The 14,842-nt window shown below is 42.3% G+C and overlaps 1 protein-coding gene across 4 annotated transcripts in view; it reads left to right on the top strand.

Moving 5' to 3' along the window:
- Positions 1-14,556, top strand: part of PTK2B (protein tyrosine kinase 2 beta) — a 174,659-nt gene extending 160,103 nt beyond the window's left edge. For 3 of the 4 annotated variants that reach the window (XM_036750697.1, XM_036750696.1, XM_036750698.1), the window contains 8 exons: positions 1,139-1,264; positions 4,126-4,272; positions 7,550-7,585; positions 8,544-8,568; positions 9,896-9,942; positions 11,909-12,046; positions 12,909-12,989; positions 13,965-14,556. In XM_036750697.1, the coding sequence (XP_036606592.1) occupies positions 1,139-1,264; positions 4,126-4,272; positions 7,550-7,585; positions 8,544-8,568; positions 9,896-9,942; positions 11,909-12,046; positions 12,909-12,989; positions 13,965-14,180 (816 nt within the window). In that variant the 3' untranslated portion in view covers positions 14,181-14,556. The remainder of the gene's footprint in view (positions 1-1,138; positions 1,265-4,125; positions 4,273-7,549; positions 7,586-8,543; positions 8,569-9,895; positions 9,943-11,908; positions 12,047-12,908; positions 12,990-13,964) is intronic. The other variant, XM_036750699.1, reaches the window with a different exon arrangement.
- The last annotated feature ends 286 nt before the right edge of the window (positions 14,557-14,842 follow it).

Genomic DNA, 14,842 nt, shown 5'->3' with positions numbered 1-14,842 from the left:
GAGGCCCAAAGATGTGAACATGCTGTTTTACTCCCATTAAAATGTAAGGCTTTTAAAGACAGACGCTGTTTCATTTTTTTGTCTTTGTAACAATGCCTTTCCAATGCTGGCACAGTGCCTGGCACAAAGTAGTCTCTTAATAAATGCCCACTGAATTGAATCAAATTGCCCAAGGTCACACAGACACAGGGAGTAGGTGACCCAGCTGGAACTGGACCCAAGACTCTTTGATGCCCAATGGAGCCTTCTTCCCACCACTTCCAGGTACCTCCAAGAAACTGATTCAGAAACCAAAGTACATTTTGTTAACTGACAGTAGGAAATCATACAATTGTAAATCTTGAGTTGGAAGGGACCTAAGAGCTCATCTAGTCCAGTGCTCTAATTTTACAAATGGGGAAACGGAAGCCAAGAAAATTGAAATAACTTTGCTCGAGCTCAGATGGGTGTTAATTAATAGGATTTAAAATCTAGTCCCCCGTTTCCAAAGCCAGTGCTCTTTTCATTATTTCAGGCCTTAAAAATAAACAAAATAACCAAGACGAATGTTATGTTGAATTTAAAACAGTTAATGTATCATTATTTTAAAAATTGGTTCTGTGGTGTTTGAAGCCCTGAGTCAAGCTTTATTCTGTACCTCAACAATCCTGGTTTACCAGGTTGGAGAAGGACTTCTGTACCTGGGGGATAAAGGAAAACTGCCTCTTAGGAGCTGAGAAAGCAGGCAGTGTCTTATTGGATCAGCAATACTGTGGGGGTGCCCACTGTGTACAGGAGGAAAGGAGCAGCATTAGTTTTCTCCAAGACTCTCCCATTAGGGAGAGTCAGAGATCATGTTGTTTTTCCAAGTCCATGAGGAAGTCAATGCTAAGGGTTGGAAATGGAACCCACGTACACTGACTTCTAGGTTAATGAGCTCTGACCTTGATCCTGCTGCTTCTGAAGTGCTGGGTCAATGAAAAGTGTTCTTTCTTGTCTCTCAGGGACAAAGTCCTTCTCAAGAATTGTCCTGGTGTTTCCCTTTGGCTTGTGTTGGTTTTTGTGTGTGTGGCATGTGTGCATATGTGTTGCTGCTAACTCTCTATCATGTATGCTTGCCTTGTCTCTGTGCCTCCTGCTGCCTTGCTTTCTCAAACAGGTACCGGAGGGTCTATGTGCCAGCTCGCCTACGCTCACCAGCCCCATAGAGTATCCGTCACCAGTTAATTCCTTGCATACCCCACCTCTCCACCGGCACAATGTCTTCAAACGCCACAGCATGAGGGTAAGAACTATCTGCATGCTGGGACTTGGCTTTTGATGCAGTTGTAACTTGCAGGAGGGAGCACGATGCCCTGTGACTTCCCACTCTGGGGAGTGCCCAGGGCACTGAGCGGGCCTGAGGTTCCTCTAGAAGACACCCTCTAGTCAGTATGAATACTGAAATTTAGGATATGAGCCAGCTTCTCTCAGGGATATGCCCTCTGCTGTGCCCAGTTGGATGCCATCCTTTCACTCTTTTGTATCCCAGTGCCACGGAAGTGCCCCGAGAATGGCTCTCTCTCCTGGGGCAATGGCATAGGTTCAGTGAGCAATAAAAACAGCTAAGTCAAGGAATTGGCTCCAGAGAAGCTGCTCTTCTTTGCCCCAAGGGGCAAACCCTCTCTTACCTCTTACCTCTGCTGAATTGCCCAAAGAAACCATTTCTTTGATGTTGCTGCCTTCTGCTTGCAAGCAGTGCTATTTGTGGGGGACTGGTGGGAATGCTGGTTTCTTAAGCAGCAGTGTCGCTCAGCAGAGCCCAGTAGGGTAGCAAAGTGACTCTCCTGTCACTTCACTTTAGGGGCACGTCAGGTGCAAGCCACTTCTCTCAACACACCTGCTATCAGTTCTGGCAGATAGCTTTCATAGATCCCTGGAATGGCAGAGTTGGAGGGGTCCATGGAGATGATCCAGTCTAACCCCCTCATTTTGTATCCAAAGACATTTAAAGGTAGTTTTAAACACATAACAACTCAATCCAAAATTATACACCAGCCTGCTTATAAGTAGGTCAAGCAGTACTTGAGCTAGAACAAACAAATGCTAAAAGTAGCCATGGTCTTACTAAGTGCTTATAGATATGTTCTAGCAAAATTCCTGTGAAGAGAGTTTGTTCTCCCATTGACTTTGTTCAAAAAGCACTGGGAGAGATTTGGGGTGGGGGAGGGGTCAGGGAAAGTAAGGAGTGTGGAGGGAGGTGCTAAGTCCAAGTTCTACCTGAAGCTCCAGAGAATGTTGGTTTAGAAGCAGTAATAGGGAAATCTAGATATGCCTCCAGGAGGCAATCATAGCAGGAGTCAGGTTAGGATAACTTTTCAAGGGGATCAAGAGAGCCAGGAGCCCAGCCCACAACATCAAAAACAGGAGAGATGCTCATACAAGGACTCAGGCTGAGAGCAACTCTAATGTATAAGTTCCACCCCATTCACAGCTAGGCTAGTTCCCATGCAGTCTTGAGCATTCTGTTCAAAATAACTTGAATGTCAATAGGGAGCTCAAAGGGAGAGGAAGGAAAAGCATGTAGCCCTGTGGGAAACAGATGGAAGGAGTTTTGTTTCCACAGGATTAAAAGCACTCTCCCCTCCCCCCCCAGCTTTAGCAGAATGTAAGTCAGTTGACTGGTTCTAATCAGAGCTGTGATCTAGCTGAAACCAGACTTCTGATCTGGTGAAAGGTAAAGGCTTGTGTGCATGCTTAACAAGCTATTTGAGGGAAGTATGACATGGGCAGTTCAGGGGGTTACATCTAGCCAATGAATAGCCAGGTGGGAGATTCAAATTGGGAATCAATAAAAGACTGGTATTTGTCCGAGTCCTTGTACTCTCCTGTACTCCATTAAGGGGACATACCCATTTATTCAGGATGAACAAATGTAAAATATAATTAAAACCCTCCTGGCTTTCCAATGAGTATTGTTTATCCCTAGACTATGTTTCTAACAGCTCTGTCAGAAAAACCAGTTCCTAATTGGAAGAAAGAAAAATACAGGGTCTCCCATCTTATGCAGAGATGGGGAAAGTCAGACGTGATCATTGTCTGTACTTTCTGTCGAAGGAAATGAGAGCCGAAGTGCTAGATGGCACATAAAATTGTCAGAAGCAACGAGAGCCAGTTCTGGGCTTAGAAGAAAGGTTGGCAGATGGGGAAGGGAGAAACTGGATTGATTGTTACAATAGTAATTTCAATGAACTACATATTTCACACCTCCCCCTATAAGAAGCTGAGCTGTGAATAGGTACAAAACACTGTATGTGAATGAAAACTAAATCAGGATTGGATTAAATTGAGCAATATTTAAGTTAATTATGCCAAGCAAAAAGGGTGCTTCACTTGAACTTAATTATTGGTTATTTTTTGAAATCTTGCTCTATATTATATATCTTAGTTTATACACTTATTTTAGGGTTTTAATTAAGCAATGCTGTTATTTTAATAAAGAATTCTCATTTTATGTGGAAAATGCATTATTGGTTAGATCATGTGCTATTTGGTCTTCTCAGTTACCCATGCCAGGTAAGAGCCTATTAGACCTACATAATCATTAATAGGGCCCAGTAAGTCATCCACTGGCAGCTACTGGAATTACAGGCATGGCGTCTAAGTGGAAATCACCTTGCATTTTTAATAATAACACTAATAGCTGATATTTATATAATGCTTTAACCCATTAAGTTACAGCTCCAATTGGAAAACTCATCTTAAGGTAATAACCCAAATTTTGATAAGGCAACATATAACCACCTACTTGAGTATGGGTTACACAGTGTTCTCTAATGTTAATCTTCAGTATTACTGTCATGTAAGTAGGTATGTGATTTTCAGGAATGCTAATAATAGGCCTACATCTGTACCCCAACTTTTAACAACCCCAAAAGAAAACAAACAAAAACAAAGCATTGGGGAGGGGTTGAAAGCAGAGGCCTTCTGGCCAGGGAGGATTTGCCAGGGTGTCCTCCGGGCTCTTCATGTTGTTGCTTTCCCTGGACAGAGGCCCTCTGCTAAGGCTGTGGCTTATAGTTCTGTGGTGCCCACCCTGAGGCCATCTTCACCAGGCCCAAGGGCTGGTTCTCAGGATACCTTTCTTTCTCCTCTTGGCCATCTCAGGAAGAGGACTTTGTCCGCCCTAGCAGTCGAGAGGAGGCCCAGCAGCTGTGGGAAGCTGAGAGAGCAAAGATGCGTCAGATCTTGGACAAGCAACAGAAGCAGATGGTGGAAGATTACCAATGGCTCAGGCAGGAGGAAAAGTCCCTGGTGAGTGGGAATTGAAATGGGAATTGGCCCCCCAGAACTCTATATAAGGAGCTTCTCATATTTAAATAAAGATCTTCTCTTATTTAAATAAAAAAAATCACGGAATCAGAGTTGGAATGAGTCTTGGAAATCATTTGGTCTGCCTTTCTACCCAATAATAGCTAATAATTATTTTAAAATAATTTATTTTATTTAAATTTTAAAAAATAAAAATAAGGAGCTTTTCTTATTTAAAAAAAATCACAGAATCAGAGTTGGAAGGAGTCTTGGAAATCATTCAGTCTGACTTTCTACCCAATGATAAAGGGCTTTGGAGAGCCTAAGGGAGGGGAGAAATAGGAAATTGAATCATAGAATTGTATTGTGACAAGGCTGAAAGAGACCTTAGAGACCATCTAGTCCAATTCCTGTAATTATCTTGTATTTTTAAGAAAAGTTTTACTGACACCTTTTGTTTTTCATCACAGTCATTGATTGCCAGGTATGCCCTCACCACTCCTCCAGCAAACTCTTTTTCAATAAAGCGAAAAAAAATCACTTAAGCAAAACCTGCCAACAAATCTAATTCCCCACAGCTTTCAACATGTTCTATACTCATAGTCCTCCCACTCTTCCAGTGAAGGGGAGAGGCATAGTTCCTCATTTCTTCCAAGGAATCAACAACTCCCTCATTTTACAGATGAGGAAACTGAGACCCAGAGATGTAAAGTGACTTGCCTAAGGTCACACAGTTATTAACTGTCAGAGACAAAACTAAAATTCAGACTTTGGCTTGCCACTCCAGGGCCCTCTCCTCCTTTTCTCTCCTCCTTCTCCTCCTCTTCCTCCTCCTTTTTCTTCCCTCTCCATTCCCTCCCTCTATCTCTCCCTCTCCTCTTATTTATAGCAGTGGCTAGATGACATGGTAAATAGAGCTCTGGACTTGGAGTTAGGAAGACTTGAGTTCAAATCTTGCCTCAGACACTTACTAGCTGTGTGGCCCTGAACAAGTCACTTTACCTCTCTTAGCTTCAGTTTTCTCATTTGTAAAACAAGTCTCATGCCAGCACTTACCTCACAGGGTTGTAGTGAGGATCTGGAGAGATAATACATGAGAAGTTCTTTGTAAACTTTATAACTATATATAAATGTTAGCTATTTTTATTATTATTACTATTATTATTCTTATTTTATATTTAAATTTATTGATTTATTTTTAGTTTACAACATTCAGTTCCATAAGCTTTTGAATTTTAAATTTTCTCCCCCTCCCCAATACAACATGCAATCTGATATAAACTTTATATATACATGGGTATTAAACATATTTTCACATTAGTCATGTTGTAAAGAAAAATTAGAACCAATGGAATGAACTACAAGAAAGAAGAAACAGAACAAAGAAGAGAGAGCAAATAGTCTGCTCCGATCTACATTCAGACTCTATAATTCTTTCTCTGGCTGTGAATGGCATTTTTCTTCATGAGCCTTTTGGAGTTGTCTTAGATCCTTGCATTTCTGAGAAGAGCTAAGTCTATCAAAGTCAGTCATTGCACAATGTGGCTGTTAACTGTGTACAGTGTTCTCCTGGTTCTGCTCACTTCACTCTGCATCAGTTCGTATAAGTCTTTCCAGGTGTTTCTGAAGTCCACCTGCTCATCATTTCTTCTGGAAAAATAGTATTCCATCACATTCATGTACCACAACTTGTTTAGCAATTCCCCAATTGATGGGCATACCCTCAATTTCTATAATTTTGCAACCATGAAAAGAGCTGCTTTAAGTATTTTTGTACATGTGGGTCCATTTCCCATTTGTGTGATCTCTTTGGGATACAGCCCTAGTAGTGGTATTGCTGGGTCAAAGGATAGACATATTTTTATAGCCCTTTGGGAATAGTTCCAAACTGCCCTCCAGAATGGTTGGATCAGTTCACAACTCTAACAACAAAGCATAGGTGTTTCAATTTTCCCACATCTTCTCCAACATTTATAATTTTCCTGTTTTGTCATGTTAGCCAATCTGACAGGTATGATGTGGTACCTAAGAGTTATTTTGATTTATGTTTCTTTAATCAATAGTGATTTAGGGCATTTTTCCATATGACTGTAGATAGCTTTAATTTCTTCCTCTGAAAACTGCCTGTTCATATCCTTTGACCATTTATGAATTGGGGAATGACTTATATTCTTAGAAATTTGACTCAGTTCTCCATATATTTTAGAAATGAGGCCTTTATCAGAAGCACTGGTTGTAAAAATTTCTTTCCCAGTTTTTGCTTCCCTCCTAATCTTGGTTGCATTGGCTTTGTTTGTACAAAAACCTTTCAATTTAATGTAATCAAAACTATCCATTTTGCATTTCATAATGTTCTCTATCTCTTTTTTGGTCATAAATTCTTCCTATTATTATTATTATTATTACTACAGAATTTGAACTGGGTACTTTCTGACTCCCAAGTCAACCATTACCCATTATGATACCTCATTGTCTAATGTCCAGTGTCTCACTCTAAATCCTCAGCTAGGTACCTTAGCTACCTAGTCAGAGCCTTCTGGTCAACCTGGGCTCATCTTCCTGAGGATCTCCACACCAATCTCTGGTCACTTTCTCCTCTTCTACTGCTGCTGCTGTACCTTGATATTGGCTTCTATCAGACACTGACTCTTTCCTATTTTAATTCAGCTGTCACACACCCTAGCCCAACAGTATGTGCTTTCTTGAACTTATTCATAAAGAAAAAGAAGGATATACAGAAATAATAATGACAGGATAGCAGGGAGTGGAAAGTGTATGTAAAATAGATGACTCCAGATAAAAAAAGTGCCCCAATTTGCTTAACTATTCTGTATCTAAAGTCCCCAGGGCTTGGCTTAGGATTCTATAGGCCTAAATATCCGTCTCCGGCATGCTATTCCCTTCTGGACCCCCAAACAAGAAAGACATCTCTTGCACCAGAATACTTCCCACCTAAATGAGATTGGCCCACTTAGTTGTTCCTCTATCGGCTTCAGTTCCAAAATTCATCCTTAACCAGTCAAGGGACCTCAGGTTTCTGCTGTTCTACTCAGTATCCCATTGTAATCCCTAAGTAATGATGTCTTCTTCCTTCTAAGGGGAGGGCTAAAAAGACCTCATAAAAGGTACTATTGCAGTTGTGTCCATCACCTAAAAATGTGATACAAGATCAATTCAATCCAACACCCAGTTCACCTCTCCATATTTCACAAAAGATTATCCTCTTTGACTCAAGTAAACTGAATGTCTCAAATCTGTCCTTTGGTTCTCTCATTCATAGGACCCTATGCTGTACATGAATGATAAGTCTCCAGTGGTAAGTGACAAGCCCATGGCCCTTGCTACTTGGACCGAAGAACAAGACCATGCATACTGGAAGTGTTGCTATGACTAACCCAGATAGTTATATCACCCTTAGCACGGAGGGATGATAACACTTCCCTTTCCAAGCTTAACAATACAATATCTATTCCCTTGGTAGAGCAAAAGATCCTTCTTTTAATCTCAAATCTCCTTTCAAGACCCAACTCATGGAAAACCTCTTCTAAGAACCTTCCCTGACTTTCCCCATTCAAAGAACATGCATTTATTAAGCACTCATTAGGTAACAGACCTTGTACTAGACAGTAGAGTCACAAAGGCAAAAGTAAAAACAGTACCCACCTTTAAGCATCTTATAGTTTGATTGAAGGACATGAGATATGTGTGTATAGTACATACATACATATATATATATATATAATGTATATAAAGAATGAATGCAATAAAATTTGCACCTGTGCACATACACACACAGATTCTTGACTGAAAATAATCTCTTCCCTCAATCACATTTTTCAAAGCACTGCCCATCTTTGCCTTTCACATTTTGCCTTGTATCACAGTTATTTGTGGTCATCTACTAGAGCGTGGGCTTGAGGGCAGGGACCACGCATCATTTTTCATCTTCATATGCCCAGTGACAAATGTAGTGGATTGCACATAGTAGGTCCACAATAAATATTTGCTGAATAGAAAATGTAGCATTGAGCTCTTAAGCTTTTGATTCAACAGATATGTGTTAACATCTTTGTGTTTAAAACTCCAGCAGGCCTAGGAGGCCATGAGCTGCACATGGTCTGGTAGCAATCACTCCTTGGCTCCCTAGGATTCTCCCTTGGGCTGTGGCCAGAACTGTTCCCACCTCCAGGAAAAGGAATCAAGAGAGGGAAGGAGAAGGCATGTTTTTCTCAAAGCTATGTTTGTAACACTGACTTTCTTTTCCTTTCTTATAGACCCCAGAGAAGGAGGCTGGTTATAGTAAGTTTCTATCCAAACTCATTTTTATCTTCTTAATGGGGCCTGCCATCAGTGGTGCCTAGTGTCAGTGGGATGGCCTTACTAGTGACTAGTTTCAAAGGTTGGCAAACCTCACTGGAATTTATAGGAACAGCTGCCTTGTTTTTAATTCATTATTTTTAAAGTATAATTTTAGAAAATTTGTCAGCATTTAAAGTAATTTTCAATTCATCCTTGTCCATTATTTTCCAACGATCTTCCTTGTGTCATCCTGTCCCCTCTCCCATGTGCTTATATCTATCTCCTTAAATTTCCTTCTCTCCCTGAGTCCTCTGTTCTGGTGCTCATTTTTCTCCTGTACTCTTTCCATTTATAGATGATTCTTTCCCCTCTTCCTTCCTTCTTCCTTTTTCTTCTTCCTTCCTCCTCTTTTTGTCCCTTCCTCCTTCTCACCTCCTCTCCTCCCCTTCCCTCCCATTCCCTTCCCTCTCTCTCCTCTTCTCCCCTCTCCTCCCCCCCCATATATATGTGTATGTATATGTATATGTATATGTATATGTATATGTATATGTATATGTATATGTATATATATATGTGTATGTATATGTATGTATTTCTGTGTCTCCCTCTCTTCTCCTCTCTTTGTCTCTTTCTCTCCTCACTCCCTTCTCTCTATTCTTCCCCTTCCCTGTCTCTTTCTGTCTCTCATTCTGTCAAAGCCTCTCTCCTATTACACCCCTAGCTCTCACTACCAGGCTAGTGAGGGTTAAGGCATGATCCATATTCTGCTTGCCCCTGCTCGTGCTCTTACATGGCCCACAGGGTACGGGAGAGAAGGAAGTGGGGAGAGCCTGAGCTTCCTGGCCACAGACTAGGAATTAGAGGTACTCCCCCTCCCCTCTTTCTCTTACATCGTCTGAACCTGTGTGAAAGATAAGAGGAAAACCAAGAGTAAATGGTACAGACTGCTTAACTTTCATCAGAGCTTAGAGTATAGCTAGGACTCAGAGCCTATTCGATCTTAGAAGAATCAAAGAAAGTATCTAGTCAAAAGCTCACCTTTTCTAGGTACAGAAGCCCAGGGAGCATGTGGGAAAGAGGGCTGGGTTGGAGTCAGAAAACGCATGCTTTCCAAGCCAAGGGATCTGATTGCTTTTTGCTGTTTTTCTCATTTGAGTCACATGGGGGTCGTTGCTTGACTTTTCTGGAATTTAGTGGAAAAGGGTGGAGGGTAGGGGAGGGTGCATGAGTTAACCCAAATGAAAAAAAGAATTCCCAGACCAAAAGTGAGGGTAGGTTACGGACTTGCTCCCTACTTATTTCTCCTTTTCTCCTCCTGTGGTCACAGCTGAGTTCACGGGGCCTCCTCAGAAGCCACCACGACTGGGAGCTCAGGTGGGTGAGATGTTTAGCAATAGTGGGTCACCTCCCTTCAGGCGGAGCCTGGGAGGGAGTTAGAATTACCCACTTTTCTAGACACAAGGAGCTTTAGAGATGATCTCATCCAGTCCCCACATCTTACAGATGAGGACACTCGGGCCTAGAGAGGTCGGAGTGACTAGTCTCAAAAATTGGCAAACTTTATTGAAATTCATAGAAACAGCTGGCTCGTTTTTAATACATTATTTTTTAAGTATCAGTTTAGGAAATTTGTTAGGATTTGAAGTAATTTTCAACTCATCTTTGTCTCATATTTTTACATATTTTATGGATCTAAAGCTGCAAAGGACCATCTAGTCCAACTCGCTCATTTTGCAGATGAGGAAACTGAGGTCCATAGAGGTTGTGACTTGCTCAAAGTCATCCAGGTACTAAGTGGCATGATTTGAACCCAGATCTTTAGACCCTCAGCCCAGTAGTCTTTCTATTATACCATCAGGGGAGATGATTGAGCCAGGTACTTGTCGCTGGGCAGTAATGATCGACCAGAGAGATGACAGTGAGAAAGCAGGTGTGGGGATCCTGCCTCTTTTTTCAGTACCCACAGTGCCCGTTATCTGTACAAGGAGAAGGTTTTTCTACTCTCTAGAAGATCACTGGGGAAAGGGCGCCAACAAACTAAACAATTCTCTCTGTATAACAGTCTCTTCCTGAGTTTAAATCTGGCCTCGGACACTTACTAGCTGTGTGACCCTGGGCAAGTCACTTATCACTCTTTGCCTCATCTGTAACATCAACTGGAGAAAGAAATGGCAAACCACTCCAGTATCTCTGCCCAGAAAATCCCAAATGGGGTCACAAAGAGTCAGACAAGACTGAAATGACTGAACAGCAACGAAATAACAGGCTTTAAGTCTGAAACAGTAACTTCATGCACAATGAATTCTAGGCTACTAGGTGGTACAGTGATAGAGTATTGACCTGGAGAGTAAGGAGGACCTGAGTTTGAGTCCTGACTCAGACATTTACTACCTGTGTGTGAGCCTGGGCAAGTGATTTAACCTCTCAGCCTCAGTTTCCTTATCTGTAAAATGGTGAATAATAGCATCTCCCTTAAAGGGTTGTTGTAAGGATGAAATGAGATTATTTACATATGATATTATTAATATGTAAATATATAATATAATATGTAAATGTATTATAGATATATAAATATATTATAAATTTATAGTTTACATAAGATATATAATTATATGCTATATAATTATAAATACATAATATATAAATATAATTTATATTTAAATGTATTTAAATATATTTAATTATAAATATAATGATATATAAACATATGTTAAGTCTATTTAGAGAGAGATAAAGTGCTTTGTACACCTTAAAGCACTATAAATGTTAGTTATTATTGTGGTTCTTGTCGTTATTATCCATAACAATGGTTATTAGCCTAGCCTGACCTTTTGTCCAAGGAAAATGCTGTATCCCCCTGAGGGAGCCACGCATAGTGCCCTATCCCTCTTTTGATTAAGGAGAGGAGGCCAGCTTTCTATAGAGACTATTAGCACAGTCAAATGGTAGAAAATCGGGATTGTCGGGGTCGAAGCACACAATTCACCATCCCAGCAATGGAAGGAGCCATCATCAGGCCAGTCAAGTCTGGTGGGGAACAGAACTAGGGGCTAGGCATGACAGTATGATCTGGGCTTAGGAACATTAGGTCCAAGGTATCCCAGAAGAGTAGCAGGAACAATACAGAGAGTGGAGCCTGGGGCTATAACTACTGACAATTTATTTGCATCATGAAAAGACAAAAATAGAATGCCAGTGAGACAGCCCCATTTGACTTATGGGTCTTCCTGCCTCTGCCTTCTCCCTCCCATTCATAGAAGATAATGTACCTGGGGATTCAATCATCACCTTCTCTCGTAGGCGTCCTTTCTTAATTTCTTCTTGACTTCTTCCCCATCAGTCAATCCTGCCAACAGCCAACCTGGACAGGACGGATGACATGGTGTACATCAACGTCATGGAGCTGGTTCGAGCTGTCCTGGATCTCAAAAATGAACTCAGCCAGCTGCCCCCGGAAGGCTATGTTGTCGTGGTGAAGGTGGGAAACCAAAAGGGGAAACTCAGGGCAAGGTGTAGGAGGAGAAGAGAAATGCTTTAATGAAAGCCCTGTGGTATATGTAAAGACATCGCCCTTTGCCCTCAAGGAGCTTGTGCCCTAGGAGGGTTGATGGTATACACATGAATATACATTAGAATGTGTTAAGTGAATGGGAAAGATAGAAACCAAGCTCTATGTGAGATTTCAGAAGGAAAGACTAAGGGAACACTGACGTTCTAGTTTGTTATCCCTGAGGCTGCCTCCCAAGGTTATTTGCTAGGGGTACATTTTCCAGTGTTGCTACTGAAAAGATATCTCAGTCCACTCCAGTCTAATCCAACAAGCAGAGCCATAGGTAGGAATTCCAGCACCCAGGGCAAATTTAATTGAGGAGGGCATGAGTATTGGGTGATCCCAAGCCCCGAGAAGGAGGACAAAGGAGAGTGAATGGCAGACAAAGGTCAAGCCTTGTGAGTTTGGAAAAGGTAGGCTGAGGAAGAAGGGTGGAACCCTTGAGGGCAGCATCCTATGGCACAGGGTTCACTGAAGGTGTGGGGCAGTGGACCAGAGGGCCATTCTGAGACTGAAGCAACCCCCCACCGCCACCCCAATTGTTGGTGCCCTGAGATAAAGTACTGATTGCCCTGCCTTACTTTTGGCCCTGTTAATCAGCATTTATTCAATATCTACTATATGCCAGCCTCCATGCTAGGGACTGGGGATACAAAGACAAAACAACAACCATTGTTTGCCCTCAAAGAATTAACATTGTACCAGGATTCCCAAGATGAATCTTAGGGTAAGTCCTCGGACTCTGAGTGATGGGATAGTCTACCCTCACGTGGGGATATTTCTTTCCTAGAATGTAGGCCTAACCCTGAGGAAGCTGATTGGAAGCGTGGATGACCTTCTGCCCACTCTACCTCTGGCTTCACGAACAGAAGTAAGTTTCCTGGGGCCTGGCTGGACTGCACACTTTGCTGTTTAGTCCTCCCCTGTCCTGGGATGTGTTTATTCCCAAAGAAAGAGTCATGAGGGCCATCTTGGCTTGCTTCATTCCTCCTCCCTCCCCCGGCTCCTTCCCCCAGGCCCTGGGGCTGGCCTGTCTGAAGAGCTTGGCTAGGAGGACCGTGATGTGGAGATAGAGATGGAGTCTGGGCATGGTGTATGCTCTCTAGGGACCAACAACTTGGGAAAGGATTTTTCCTAAAGGCCAAGCTTCGGGTTCTGCCAGTTCTTTCCTCTATCTGGTCCCCTCTTTCCTTATCTGTAAAATGGGGGAGTTGGACTCAGTTATCTCCGAGGTCCCTTCCAGCGCTATATCTTATGGCCCATTTGCTTATGGACATTTGATGGCTGTTCATCCGTCCAAGGTGGGAGCATCAATTAGTAAGATGGTGCCTGATAACTATGGAGGTAGTGAATGTGTTGAAGAGTCAGTGTGGTTTAATAGATAGAGCACTACACTTGGATTCAGGAAGACCTGTGTGACCCTGAGCTCCCTGAGCCTCAGTTTACCTGTCTATAAAATGGGGGTCCTAATAGCTTGTGCTTCACTGAGTTGTTATGCTCAAAGAAGATAATGAATATAAGTTGCTTTGAGATGCAAGTAGTCACAATGGAAAGAACACCACCTCTAGAGTCAGAGGTCCTGAGTTCAAATCCTGCCTCTGACACTACCTGTGTGACCTTGGGCAACCATTTAATTTCCTTAGACCTCAGTTTCCTCATATATAGAGTGTGAAGGTGGGGGTGAGGTGGGGGGAGGGCTGCCTAAGTGGTCTTGAGGTCACTGCCAGCTTTAGGTCTGATTCCATTATTATTGGACAAGCATGGAGAATGAGCAGGGGTTTTATGCCCCCAGCCTCTCATCACTGAGCTTTGCAAACCCTAGATTGTTCTTTCTAATCCCTTACAGATTGAGGGAACACAGAAGCTGCTGAACAAAGACCTAGCAGAATTAATCAACAAGATGCGTCTGGCACAGCAGAATGCGGTGACTTCACTGAGTGAAGAATGTAAGCGTCAGATGCTCACAGCCTCCCATACGCTGGCCGTGGATGCCAAGAACCTACTGGATGCTGTGGACCAGGCCAAAATGGTCGCCAATCTGGCCCGCCCCCCAGCAGAGTGAATGGCAGGCAGCGTCCACCAAGATGCACTGGTCCTGAATGTGGCAGCTGTCCTGCCTGTGTGCTTCCACTCCCAACTTTTGTGTCATGCATCCCCCTTCCCCTGCCTCCTGTCTTGCCTATAGTCATGCTTATTTTCTTAGGGGCTGGCCTGGGGGCCATTTTGCACGATCTTGCCCCATTTTCCTGCCCCCTGTTCCATTAGCCCCCAGCCAGAAAAGGGATACCCACACCCACAGACTGTTAAGCCAAGAAGGCGTTTGTACATACAGGACACTGGACTACAGAAGCCGGGATGTGTTAAACCTGAAAGTTTGATTGAAGGAAACAACAGGCTAGGTGATAGAAAAATTCATGTTACTTTTACATTTATTTATTCATTCCCTTTAAACTTAGCGGATACATGCATGCATGGGGGCCAGATTAAGTCGGACTCCCAGAACAAAGAAATGAGGAAGCTTAAATATATTTTTTTGGTCCCAACATAGCAACCTGCATTACATCACTTTTATGACCCCCATGTATGTTAATTATGATACAAGACAAGGATTTTCCTTAATGGAATAGATTGTAAATACAATGATTCAGATAGTTGACAAAGTGTCAATTGAAATTACAACCCAGGATCTCTGTGTTTAATTTGCCATTAACATTCCATAACATA

The sequence above is a fragment of the Trichosurus vulpecula genome, chromosome 3 (genome assembly GCF_011100635.1).
Source record: "Trichosurus vulpecula isolate mTriVul1 chromosome 3, mTriVul1.pri, whole genome shotgun sequence".
Taxonomy (NCBI): Eukaryota; Metazoa; Chordata; class Mammalia; order Diprotodontia; family Phalangeridae; genus Trichosurus; species Trichosurus vulpecula.
The sequence above is the reverse complement of the archived record's forward strand: the minus strand, read 5'-3'. Positions and strand labels throughout refer to the sequence as shown.